Source organism: Eufriesea mexicana, unplaced genomic scaffold (assembly GCF_001483705.2).
Source record: "Eufriesea mexicana isolate 0111107269 unplaced genomic scaffold, ASM148370v2 scaffold7050, whole genome shotgun sequence".
NCBI lineage: Eukaryota > Metazoa > Arthropoda > Insecta > Hymenoptera > Apidae > Eufriesea > Eufriesea mexicana.
Window position 1 is genome coordinate 183,412 of NW_016914879.1, and position 14,070 is coordinate 197,481.

General features: G+C 40.0%; 2 protein-coding genes across 3 annotated transcripts in view; both read right to left on the reverse strand.

Annotated features, from left to right (window-relative positions):
• Positions 1 to 226: 226 nt before the first annotated feature.
• fs(1)N (female sterile (1) Nasrat) lies at positions 227 to 9,387 on the reverse strand. The gene is made up of 16 exons (XM_017907162.1): positions 9,047 to 9,387; positions 8,473 to 8,962; positions 8,099 to 8,388; positions 7,721 to 8,025; positions 6,625 to 7,323; positions 4,739 to 4,993; positions 4,362 to 4,677; positions 3,424 to 4,245; positions 2,829 to 3,344; positions 2,509 to 2,720; positions 1,936 to 2,074; positions 1,575 to 1,852; positions 1,128 to 1,493; positions 705 to 1,055; positions 480 to 633; positions 227 to 416 (listed from the first exon to the last, which is right to left on the reverse strand). Exons 1-16 carry the CDS (start codon positions 9,249 to 9,251, stop codon positions 229 to 231), a joined length of 5,586 nt encoding a protein of 1,861 aa, XP_017762651.1. The 5' UTR covers positions 9,252 to 9,387; the 3' UTR covers positions 227 to 228.
• Positions 9,388 to 9,564: 177 nt separating this feature from the next.
• Positions 9,565 to 14,070, reverse strand: part of LOC108552552 (inner centromere protein A) — a 5,657-nt gene continuing 1,151 nt past the window's right edge. Inside the window, exons 2-4 of one of the 2 annotated variants that reach the window (XM_017907164.1) lie at positions 11,211 to 13,071; positions 10,989 to 11,141; positions 9,570 to 10,241 (exon numbers count right to left, since the gene is read on the reverse strand). In XM_017907164.1, the coding sequence (XP_017762653.1) occupies positions 9,919 to 10,241; positions 10,989 to 11,141; positions 11,211 to 13,071 (2,337 nt within the window). In that variant the 3' untranslated portion in view covers positions 9,570 to 9,918. Of the gene's footprint in view, positions 10,242 to 10,988; positions 13,072 to 14,070 lie in introns of both variants that reach the window. The other variant, XM_017907163.1, reaches the window with a different exon arrangement.

Below are 14,070 nucleotides of genomic sequence, written 5' to 3' on the forward strand. Positions count from 1 at the left end.
ACCTATTTCTCGACGTATTATTTACAGCATATACAGAAGACGTAATAGTATGCAAGAATGCAGTATTATTTATCAAATATACGACTAATTACATTGTAGAAAAATTGTTTACAAATCGAAATATATATTAATAAATTCAATTGATTCTTACGCACGACACGTGAAATCATTGATTCTACCCTAATTACATTTCCAACGTTAATTCTTCATTCGCAAACTTCGATGTTCTCAGCACGTTAACGGCCCCATATCTAATTTTTCGCCGTACATTAGTGCTTCTAAAATTGTTAGTTTATTTTCGCGAAACAAGGCGAGACAATATCGTTTCGCCATGTTGGGATATTTTCGAATTTTGAAACTAAATAAATTATCGACATTCATTTTTATAATATCCTTATACACGAAGCCTTGGATTCCTGAAAAATAAGACACGCATATTTTATTCGATTAAAAGTATTCAGATAATAATTAATAATTACCTTTATACTCGTAGATACGAAGTTTTCTTTTGTTCTCGATGAAAACGAGCAGTGTCTCAATTGCCCCATCGAAATTAAGTATCACAAAGGACGTTGGTCTGTGCGCCTTTATGGTTTGTAGGATTTTCTTCTGGTTCCCATCATTATTACCGATCTAGATAACATGGAAGTATAATAAAGATGAAACGCGTATTTTTTAAGTAATTTGTTAAATATGCAACTCACAAATATGCGATTCTTGCTGACTTCTTTGTCGTAATACAAAAACATTTCCTTCTGGAGAAAACCAGCTTCGAAATTCAGGATTTCAGGCTTCCGACTGGACTTTCTGAGACTCGAGTTGCTAGAACGATTAATGTTATACTCATAAATACCGTGTTTGCTGGATAACAGCATTTGATCTGTCTGCAAAACGATTTGCATGTCATCATCGTCTGCCACAGGCGAAAGAGACTTCTCCAATTCCTCGATTATCCTTCCAGATGATCGCAATTGTTCCCTGTTATTAATTAACATCAAGAATACATCCTGATTTACCTTTCTGCTATCTATATTATGCCCAAGATCTAGAACGTGCTAAAAATTTGAACAAAGTGTAAGTACAAATATGGAACCACTTTTAACTTCAGATGTAACAGTAAAAATTACCTGAAATTCGTTGTTCTTCAGCATCCACAAGTTGACAGGGCTTCTTCCACAAGAGCTTCTTCCCGAGGTGAGGAAATACAAAACCTGATAGTGTCTGAAAGTGGTCCATTGTTCGACCACTCCAAAGTCAGACACATTCCCGATCAACTCGAATTTTGTCCCGGTAAACAAGAACGTGTGCAGTTGACACGTGTTGTAACTTAACAATAAGTAATCTAAATCGTCCAACTCGAAATGGTAAGCACTAACCAGTATATTGTCGAATTTGATACTTTGGAGATAGTCGAATGCATTGAACTGATAAATTTGTTTCTCTGCGTAGCGTTTCAACTCGGTTAAATCTTCACACACGGAATCCAGATTCTCCTATAAAGAAAATATTCGCGTTTCTGATTAAACGCTCAACACGTTAATACATAAAACGTGTACTCGAAATAATTTCCGTACGTTCTTCTCGTCCAATATGGCGTCCATTTCCAAATGTCGTTTAGCTAGAGTGTTTGACACATCTGTGACGTTTATGCCATTTAAGATGTCACTACCCGATGACCCTTTCTTGAAATACACGTTGCCAAACACGGTCCATTTACCAGAAATAAACTGTTGTAACGGATCGTTGGATGTAACAGCCACTGCTTTCCATCTGGATGGATCTATTCCATTCAAGTAGCTCAACACTCGAAGACTTTTGTTAAAATACACCGGCGATTCAAACACAAAGTTACCTGTAGGTACAAACGTTTCGTACAGAATCATTCAGCGAGTGTTATAAAATAAATCTACGAGAAATAGCTTTTAGATGGCTTACCGACTATGGGACTTCTCGAATTCAAAGGTATAAACGTAGTGGTGTCGATACCATTGATAAATCGCGGATTGAAATCGTGGTGAATATGAACCTTACCGCGAAAATTGAAATGTCCTGTTATGTCCTGATCACCAGTCATCTGAAAGAAAGAGATGTGCACGATACTGAGGTCAACTTTCATATGCGACACACAATTCCACCCAGAATGATTTAGCTTGCTATTAAAGTAACGATTAGTCGTAATATAACTCCAAGATGGCCTTTAACCCTTTGCACTCGAGAGGTGACCCTCAGTCACCGTGTCATAAAATTTGAAAGATCGATATTAATTAATATATCAAATTTAGTGTAATGTAACAGTGCGCAAGGTATCGAAATCAAATAATTCTACAATTCTATTATTATACAATTCTTTATTTACTGCTCAAACAAGTATCGTCAGTTTTTTCATAGAGAATCTTTGATTTTCTACTCTTCTCTAGCCAAAAAATCGTCGAGTGCAAAGGGTTAAATGACCTTGAATAACCTTGTGTGACTTTAAAACGACCTCGAATGACACTGGATGAAACATACCATGAATGTGGTGTCTTGAATCTCTTGTAAATTTTGCTCGTTGACTCTCCCTAAAATCTGGAGTTTCTCCACGGTGACATTACGGCAGTTCAGAGCAGGTACAGGTATCATTTGATCGGTGTGTAATGGTATTAATAATTTCATGTCCAAATCGTTGAACTTTTCCACTTGTACGTTAGACTCGAAAATCACATTAGTGAATGTGAGAGGCACTGCGGAGAAAATGAATACTTTCAATTACATCGATTACGTGTTCATTTTAATTATATTTCCAAAACTTGCTTCGACGTATACCAAAGTGACTGTGCTTTTCTACTGACCCTCGATATGATTGGGCCTGTTGAGATAGAGAATGTTATACTTCAAGTCGTTCACGTCTATTCCCATAATGGATTTCGTTTCGAATTTTGTCCCAACTTGAACATTCTTTTTCACCTTTATACCATTCTTAAAAATAATTTTCGATTTAACAGAGAACGGCTTGTTGATAAAAATAGCTTTTTCCTGAAATCTTTTCAAATCCACGTCATTCAATTTATCACGCACGGTGAATTCGTCGTTAAAGGTAATGGAGTTCTTGAACACTTTCGTGCCAGAAATCGTGACGTTGTCCTCGTTTATGAAAACTACCGAATTTAAGAAGCTATCGAAATTTCTCCCATAAATCAATCCATCAATATGCAGATTTTCTATCGTTGTATTTTCAGGGAAACGAACATTGCCGTGCAACTCGTAAGTATTGTTTCCCAAAGATTTGAATCTGTTCATTAGATCGTAAAATGGTACATCGCCAATGTTCCCGCTTGTATTGAATTCCTTAAGAACTGTCACGGTACCTGAAAGTAGAACGCGGTATTTAAAATTTCCTATTTCGAATAATTAAATATGTTGAAGCGTACAATGAATAGCGGGTACCATTTACGACAACGGGACCCGTGAGCACCTGGTCCTTGAATGGATCTAGCAGGTTCTCTATGGGACGTCCATTCAAAAAGGAGGTGTGCAGTTCATCGCAATTGATTCTATCGAATACTTTAAACCCGTCGATTGTTATATTCGTATCGGTTTTTAAAACAGTGTCAAGCACGAGTTCCGTGAAATTGAAGCCATTCAGTAGACCCAAAATCGTGAGATTCTGTATGGAAACATCTTCCTTGAAAATCACAGTATCGATTTCATCTTCGTTGTACAAGTCTGTGAAGACTTTTCCGTTAAGTAAATTCGTCGTGATCATTCCTGTAACTTGCAGAGAGTCCAGAGTCACGTTTCCATTGCGAATGTTATGCAGGATGTCATCTAGTTTATCTTGCAGCATCTTGATCTCGTCGATCGACATTCCATTGATAAATGACACGTTTAGGCGATCGGCTTCCAAACGATCAGTGATGTATTCGTCGATAATATTCGCGGACGTGGCATTTTTCACGAAATCATCGAAATCGAGACCATTGATAACCTTTGACGTTATTTCGTCCGCGAACACAGTCTCCGCGATTAAATTCTCCAAACTAACGTTCCGAAACGTTTCGTTTACTCTTTCATTGAAAACTTCGTACGATATGTTACCGTTTAACGTGTCGAAAAACAATTCGTCTACGGTAATTGGAGATTTAAACACAACTGCTTTATCCAAACAACCACTGGAGTTCGTATTCTGCTTCAAAAAATCTTCTAATTTCTTCGTGGCTCCAAACGTCACATTTCCAAAAGTGACATTCGGCAATATCTCTATTAAATCTGAAACGAAATCCAACAGATAATTAAATGACAAACTGGTATTAACCACTTAGAAAAAGTTGATCTTAGAATTTGAATTAAAATTCTTCTTGAAAATAAAAAATTAGAGGCTATACTTGGAAACACTTGGTCAGTGTCTGTAGTTGCAAATTCGTCCAGTAAATGTCCATTCACCATGCCAGATGTAATGGTAACGTTGGATTTCATTGCAACGTTATTTAAAAACGTCTTAGTTCCAGTAATTTCAACTTCCTTATCGGTTCTCAGCAACAAATCCCCTAAATTCAATGGACGTTTGTTCATGAACAGCGTGTCGTACGTAACGTTCCCCAAAACATTCAAATTCAAGAACATGATATCCGATGAAATATTGCAAGTTTCGTTCAGCAATTTATTTTCTGTCATGTTTAATCCCGTTACATCACCGTCTATCTGCAGTTGTAACAATATTTTGCAATTGAAGAAACACGCCTGAAATTCGAATAGAACGTACCCTCAGCTCTCCATCGATCGTTAGATTCTCAAAGGTCATCTCTTTCTTTAGAACATTTTCCTTATTCAAAATTACGTAGTCCTGGAAATCCACGCCGTTTAGAGTGGTCACGTTTCCTAATTCCGTCGTTAGCACAAAATCGAACGATTTTCTACCGGTCACGATGACAGGAGTGGTACTACTCATCAGGACATAGTCTTCCGGATAGAAGAGATCGTTCACTATGACCAACTTGAAGATATCCGAGCTCAGCGTCTGAAATTAACATGACACAACTTATGCTACTGGTGTAAAACTTAAACCCAAACTAAAACTTTACCCCTTCGATAACAGTATCCCCAGGAATGAACATCGACTTGTCTTTCCACACAATGTTCTTCATCAATGTCTTCCAATCAATCCCATTGATCGTAGAGAATGAAAGGTGTCCATCTATCTCGGCTCGATTTATTCGAGAAAAATCCACGTGACTATAATCCTCCATGACGTCACCGAAACGAATATTCTCTATGGGAATACCATTCACCGTATGTACTGTCAGATTTTCAGCTTGAATGGAATCCAACTTCTTGTTCCCTCCAATTACATGGTACTCTCCACTAGAGTCGGAATCAGTCGTGATATTGAAGTCATTGATAGACAGTGCTGTTAAGTTTCTGACGTACAGGTTGCCAGTAACGTTAATATTTCCAAATATTTCTACGTCCGAATCGAGACGCAATTCTCCCGAATTAGAATCTACAACGCTCGTCAGTTTCGCATCGATTTTATCGAGTTTTTCTTGTACACTTTTCAGTTTATCCTCGAATTTGTTCGTATCGAATGCCAGGTCTTCATTCGTTAAATTCGTAGCACCTAACGTGACCGACTGATAGATCACGTTGTCGGATATAGTAGCATTTGTCGCGTTTACTATGCTAAGATTCCAGAATCCAGTGACCACAGGATTCACCAAATAACTCTTGTTAAGACGTGCCTCTGTTTCATCTAGAATTTTCTCCTGGTGGTTCAGTGTATCCTAAACAAACACGTCGAACGTCCGTGATTTTTAAATATTCTCAGAATGTCTGCTAATTGGCAATATAAAGAATAAGAGATGTCATTTAGAGACTAGGAGTAAAGTACAACTAAAAGATTAGACTAATGACTGATGATTACGCGATCGATCGACATTCTCATGTATTTCCTTCGACTATGCACACCAAAATTCGCCAAAGACTCTCTCTGACCGAGTCTCCATAAACTCTATAAGACTGCCTCAAGATTGACCTTACACCTTTATTTAAACCTAACAATCTCTCTTGTTTCACACACAGGCTTTCGTTCTCGATTTTCACCTCTCATTTTCGAGAAAGGCCCAAGTGTTCCCATGCACTCACTTTCGATCCCAAAAAATATCCTACACGTATACCTACATTTAACAAACGTTGCAAGATCAGTAGCCTCTCGGTGGTGTACTGAATCGGATGTTTCACACTTTTCAACTCCGTATGGAGTTTCACGAATCGATTGCCAAAGATGAATCCGTACTTTGGAAGTGGCGTAATCTTTGAAAGGTCGAAACGAACCTCAGCTCTCCATCGATCGTTAGATTCTCAAAGGTCATCTCTTTCTTTAGAACATTTTCCTTATTCAAAATTACGTAGTCCTGGAAATCCACGCCGTTTAGAGTGGTCACGTTTCCTAATTCCGTCGTTAGCACAAAATCGAACGATTTTCTACCGGTCACGATGACAGGAGTGGTACTACTCATCAGGACATAGTCTTCCGGATAGAAGAGATCGTTCACTATGACCAACTTGAAGATATCCGAGCTCAGCGTCTGAAATTAACATGACACAACTTATGCTACTGGTGTAAAACTTAAACCCAAACTAAAACTTTACCCCTTCGATAACAGTATCCCCAGGAATGAACATCGACTTGTCTTTCCACACAATGTTCTTCATCAATGTCTTCCAATCAATCCCATTGATCGTAGAGAATGAAAGGTGTCCATCTATCTCGGCTCGATTTATTCGAGAAAAATCCACGTGACTATAATCCTCCATGACGTCACCGAAACGAATATTCTCTATGGGAATACCATTCACCGTATGTACTGTCAGATTTTCAGCTTGAATGGAATCCAACTTCTTGTTCCCTCCAATTACATGGTACTCTCCACTAGAGTCGGAATCAGTCGTGATATTGAAGTCATTGATAGACAGTGCTGTTAAGTTTCTGACGTACAGGTTGCCAGTAACGTTAATATTTCCAAATATTTCTACGTCCGAATCGAGACGCAATTCTCCCGAATTAGAATCTACAACGCTCGTCAGTTTCGCATCGATTTTATCGAGTTTTTCTTGTACACTTTTCAGTTTATCCTCGAATTTGTTCGTATCGAATGCCAGGTCTTCATTCGTTAAATTCGTAGCACCTAACGTGACCGACTGATAGATCACGTTGTCGGATATAGTAGCATTTGTCGCGTTTACTATGCTAAGATTCCAGAATCCAGTGACCACAGGATTCACCAAATAACTCTTGTTAAGACGTGCCTCTGTTTCATCTAGAATTTTCTCCTGGTGGTTCAGTGTATCCTAAACAAACACGTCGAACGTCCGTGATTTTTAAATATTCTCAGAATGTCTGCTAATTGGCAATATAAAGAATAAGAGATGTCATTTAGAGACTAGGAGTAAAGTACAACTAAAAGATTAGACTAATGACTGATGATTACGCGATCGATCGACATTCTCATGTATTTCCTTCGACTATGCACACCAAAATTCGCCAAAGACTCTCTCTGACCGAGTCTCCATAAACTCTATAAGACTGCCTCAAGATTGACCTTACACCTTTATTTAAACCTAACAATCTCTCTTGTTTCACACACAGGCTTTCGTTCTCGATTTTCACCTCTCATTTTCGAGAAAGGCCCAAGTGTTCCCATGCACTCACTTTCGATCCCAAAAAATATCCTACACGTATACCTACATTTAACAAACGTTGCAAGATCAGTAGCCTCTCGGTGGTGTACTGAATCGGATGTTTCACACTTTTCAACTCCGTATGGAGTTTCACGAATCGATTGCCAAAGATGAATCCGTACTTTGGAAGTGGCGTAATCTTTGAAAGGTCGAAACGATCGAGAATGTTGTTGGGTAACTGAATCTTTTTGAAACTCAAGCCCTGCCAGGCTAGCGCGGACACGGTGGAATTTTTTAATTGAATCAACAGCAACGATTCGTCTCTATACGTGTCCAATCTTATGCTTCCGACCCACGTGATCTCCGACACATCTGTAGCGAATGTAAATCAATCGTTTGAAGGAGAATCACGATAACTTAAATATTTCACGAAAGACAGTCTTACCGAATTCAGAGTCTGTATTGAATTGGAACTCCCCGTTCACAGAGTGAAAGAGACCGGCTTCCGGTCCAGAAATCGCCAAAAACTGCAGATATCCACTTTCGAAACAGACGAAGTTCTGTAAATCTTGCGACTTTATAGTCTGCACGTTCTGGAAGATATTTGTCTCCATGGTATTTCTATATTCGTAGAGTAAGACGTCGTTCGCGGTTTGAACAGCGAGCAAAATATTTTCGTAAACGGAGCACACCTGAATATCGAGTGCGCTTGGCACGAAAGATCGATGATGAAGCCTATATAAAAATTCGAATAATTAAATTAAAGATGTAGAAAAATTCTCGGTAATTAATAGAGGATTTAAAGAGACGATTAATTACCAAAAGTGGAAAGTATCGGTCGCCAACTCGATGTTGAAGCCATAGACGTCGATGAACGAATATTGGGGCCCGATATGCATGTCGTTGTCATTCAACAGCAATATTTTATACGGCTCTTCGTGTTGGATGAACGTTATATCCTTTATACGTTTCTGTATGGGCCACGACCAAAAGAACTCAAAGGAATTTCCATCTACGAGCTTGTACCATCGTAACAAAGTTCCATTAGCCGATTCCACGCACAAAACGGCCACTATGTCGAACTCGGAACGAAGACTGATCACTTTGAACGTTAATATAGCACCGTCTACATGCAGATTCACTGGATCGTCGACTGCAGGCTTCTCCGAATCGAATTTGTAAAAGAAAAGTGTAGACTTTTCAGTTCGGAATAGGTAATTGGTGCCATTTACATCTAGAAATTGCCAGTCTGTCGCTGTTTCTGGTAATTTTGGATACCGGTGGACAGAAATGTTCGACACGACGAGATCTGAAATCAATAGAGGCAGTTCTCAACGTTTAGAAATTTACAAAACCTTGTAGGGTGTAAATGAAATAACATTTCACACGATACCTTCTCTATTTCCAACACCAGTACCGAACTCGTACTCCATCCAAATCGGCGATTCATCTTCGGAATTCCGTCGATTTCGTGATAAATCGATATCTTGCAATTGGTCCAGGATCTCCGAGGTTTCCAGGATATTCCAGCAAATCGTATTATTCGCGTAAAGTAAAAGGAATAGCAAAATCGTAGGACTACGTATTGACGGAGACATTTCAGCGCAGCTATTAGATCGAATGATCTCTGAAATCGTACTCGTGACGTTCGACCATCGAATCCAAAATATTTTGATCGGAATCGAGTGTACGTAGAGTGACTCTCAAGGTATTCGCAACGACTTCGCGCTCTATTAAAATATTAGAATAAACTAGAAGTTGGAAATAAATTTGTTTAATCATCGGTTGCCACCCGAGACTTCTCTTCTTGAATAATTTATCAACCGATAAGTTTTTCTGCTTCATTTGTACATGCTAATTGTACACTTTCACAAATAGATGGGTCATGCAATGTTAGTTGCTCGTTTTCTTTAGAGAAAACGTTTTATTCAGTCAACACATCGTACAAAACGATTACAAACAACGTGCATAAATAACTACGTGTCATGATACGTGTGACGTAACAATTATCCCTGAAGTTCGGACCATAAGAATTATCAGTGCATAGTACCCCAAAATTTTCCAAAAACAATACCTACATAAACCATGTATAATTTCTTAATCCTCCATACCCCTTTCAACGATATATTACCTGTATGTACATATGATTTAAACGAAAACAATGGTTATTTTGATCTTCGAACGTAACGTTAAATTCGTTACTCAAGAAACGCAATATACACTATGAAACCCTGTGCTACGAACAATTTCCAGTATTACTAATTTCTAAGGCACGGTCACTGGTAAGAATCTCGATCTGTCGCCAACTTTCGGCTGGAACCTCAAGTTGATCTTCTCTTTGTCCTCCTCGCCGACTTCCAGGAACGAGTTCCAGTCCACCAAGAAATAGAGACCGCTTTTCCTTCTCGGAGGCAATACGGGATCGGGTTCTTTGGTCGTACCACCGAAAGACTCCTCCAGAGCCATCAGATTCGTAGCTGTCGTGGAAGTATCCTCGGACGAAATCTCGGCTGTCGAATTCGACTGGTCAGAAGCTGCTCTCGCAGAATCTGTCGTCGTGGAAGTACTTAACGTGGTTTCTGCCGATTCTGTTGACAAGTTGCATCATGGATTCGCGTTTAAATTTTGTTTCACGCTGTCCCGTTGATGGTGTAAGTAATAAGGTCGAAAAATATCGTAGTCGAGCGACGAGCTCTGGGAGTTGGTAAGAAAACAATCGCATGCATTCGGATTACAATTCCCGGGATACACGATGTTCCAAATAAGAATGGGTATTATACAGTGGAGTGGGAGTTGATGTATCGTTAGGATTGAACGTTCAGTTAGCATACACTGAATACGCTAATGATTCAATTTCTCTGGGGCATTAGTTACAAACGGAAACATTAGTACTCTATGTACAGAGTGTTTCTCATAATTAGCGAGAAGATAAGCGTGTAGAAAGTGGTAGACCTCGAATTAATCTGATGTTTTCATCGATCCTTTCCCGTCAATTGTCCTGTGGTGAGAGGAAAACATTTAACATGGAAATCGACGCATCGACGCCGTTAGGACGAAAGAAAGAGAAAGCGATTGAGGAACACAATGAAAAATGTCTCGTGGTGTGTTCCGTGTAAGCGAAGGGTACGAGACGAAGAAAGAAAATGCGAGAATTCGAGACAAAATTCTTTGGTATAACGTAGAGAATTAGTAGAGATCCGGTGGTCAACCGGATCCCCGTCTAATCGTATTAAACACGTTGGTTAGTATATTCCGAAGTCTTATTAATCCCTGAATGATTCTTCGAACCCAAAACTCCGAGCTGCCCAAAATGTATATGATAAATTGCTTAATACCAGTTGCAGGGGAGGAAGGTGTGATAGTTTGTTCCGTGGTGGTGGTAGTAGTGGTCGCTTCTTGCTGCTGTTCCTCTTGCCTCTTCACCTCGTTTCTCACATTCTCGTTGTAGGTCTTGATGATCTCCTCGAGCTTCAAAGGATCTGGACCATCTTTCAAAATCTTCGTAGTTTTTAACAGATCATTCGCGACTTTTCTAACTTTCTGAATATCAGCCTTACCCTCCTGGACCTGCTTCACGGTGTCCAAAAGCTCGTTAATCTTGTTCCTCTGATTTTCATCCTTCAGCGTCACCTCGTGAGGCTTGAACACGTGAAACTTGGACGTCTCCGTCGATTCCATGTCCTCCACGGTATTGATCACGGCTTTGCTAGCCCTCTGCGAGTTAGATATCAGACCAATGTTCTCCAGAATCCCTCTCATGTTGTGGGGTACAGCTTCGATCACGGAGGGGGCCTCCGTGGACGCCTTCATCGACTTCTGCTTTCTTTTGTTGTTCACACCGAGCCCAAATTTCGCCAAAAACTCCCTCATCTCTTGATCCTTCACGCTAGAAGTAGGAAGCGGTTTGAAGTTCGTGTACGAGTTCAAGTTGACGGTGGTTTTCTGCGTTGTGGTGGTCGAGGACTGGTCCAGGTTCGAAGTTTGGAGACCAAATCTTTGGAAGAGCATTTGAACGTCTGGAGTTAAATTCTTTACTCCCTTCTTGATCTCGGATCCTGTAGTTTCAAAGGTGTTTTGATCTACAATCGATACCGCGTTACTTCCGACGGAAGTCAGACCTGAAATCGAGCCCTGAATACTATTCAGGTCTGGAACTTGAACCTTGCTCTCCAGGATATCCTTGTTCTTCTTATAAACATCCTCGACGTTGCTGTTATTGTCTGGCCGTAAGCCAATCGAAGCCAACAGATCCATAACCTCTGACCTCACAGGCATGGACGTGGTAGTAGAGATAGTATTAATTGGCGTAGCTTGACGGAATCCTGCAGAATTCAGGGAATACGTAGAACTATATTTTACTTTGGATGACGTTTCGGTGGACATTGGAGTGACATAAAGAGCAGTTGGTCTTTCAGAACTGATCGCCGGAACTTCTGTGCTTCTCGTGTCTTTCGTGAAGACTTCTGATTTCTGCGTGGAAGAAACAGGAAAACGATCTTCAGGATCCGAGATAATGGTTGGAAGGAACGGTACCTTGTCGAGTTTAGAAGGCAAAGTTGGTTTCGTGGTAATCGGTGGCGCGTTATAACGCCACTGACTGGATGTCAATATATTCTGGTTTCCTCTGATTTTTTCCAAGTCGATAGTAATTTCCTTGGAAGCTGATTTTGTAGTTGGTTCGTCGGTAACGCTGGTGCTATAGATAATTTCCAACTCTGAACCGTTGCTTTCATTACCTCTGTAAATTGGATACTTCATCGTGGTCGTTTTCTCAGCGGCGTGTGCGTTCTTCTGAAGATTCTCCAGGTTGAAACTAAACCTGACTGGCGTAGAGTCCAGCTTCAACGTTTCCTTTAATGGTACCTTCGTACGCACTTCTGAGTACGTATCTCTGTGATTTTTATACCGATTCTTCATCGTGGTAGACTCTTTCAAAGTCGTCTTATAAGAGTCAGGATTTAGTACCAAGTTTTCGGTAACCAAAGCCTCCGAATTTTGTACATCGTTGTCCTCTTTTCTCGCGCCTTCTTCCACTGACAAGTTTTTGCCGGTCTCCGATTTCAAAAAGTCAGGAATCATCTGTGTCATAGGCGGTTTCGTGAACAGATCCTTCAAATTTCCAGACGATTCCTCGGCACTGTAAGGAAGGACAACCATGAGTGCTCTTTGGTACAAATTCCTCGCTCTCTCAAACTTTCCTTTGTCTTTAAATTCCTTCAAATCCCGCGACGTGATATTTTGCAGAATATTCACTATTTCTTGCCTACTCAGCTGGGGTAGACTGGAGTCTTCGCGAACCTGTCTCTCGACTTCCTCGATCGTACGGTTGATTGAGCTCTCAATCTCGAACCTCGACGGAAGATCATTGTCCTGACAGTGACCTAGACTGAGGATGAGCAGCAAACAGAGAACCACGAACTGCACACAAACAATTATTGCATCTATTAATTTCTCATCGCTTCGCTACTTAATCTAAATGAAATTGCAAACCGCGCTATAATTCAAATTTGAAATACCAATTACATACTACGACTCGAAGGATGCCAACGCGTTTCGTCATACGGAAGTACTTCCAATGATTTTTATTCGTAACAATTACAGCAATCTGACTTACATTCGCGATTATTTACGAGATTCGTTCTCCGCATAACTCTGTTATAACAGTGCAAAAAGCGATTAATTTGAAACGTTACCAACGTTTGTTTCGAAGAATCGAATCTTTCACGGAAGGTTCTTCGTCGGGGACCATAAATTCGTCACGAAATATCGGTGTAGACGATCGTTGATGGAATTACCATCGAGTTTACGTAAGATCGAGAGTATTATATGCGCGTTTTTCCCTTCAAACATCTAAAAACGATTGCAATCAACTCGGTAGCGTATCTCTTTCATATTCATAAAGCAGCTCTCGCGAAATATCCTTGACTGAATTGTCCGATCGAGAAAGTCCAGCGACTTGACTGTGTTATGCAATTCAGCGTAAAAATTGAACCATTCTTGAATTCGAGAAATATTATTTTGAGCAGGAAAAGTAGATAGAATTGCACGATGCCATAACCACAATTTTCAGTCACGCTTGTTACGTCGCTATGAAATATAATAATTAGCAGGCAGGAAATTGCCGTAGCAGAAACGGTATTTTGTAGTACTCGATCTTTTCATACTTTTTACTTGCACGGCTACCAATTTTTATCCAAAACGAACGATTCGGAAACATCGTTCTACAAGCTTCCTTCATCTCGACTCCTTTTCAAACAACTTTCTAGACAATTTAAATTTATGCGCGCGAGTCCTGAAATGACTACTATTTTCCGGCTGGTTTGAAACGGAATTAAACGCACAAAGTTCTCACGAAATTGCTTCGAAGATACACTTGTCTTCCCTGTCGCTTCGTCTTCGTCTATAAACTTTGATCGG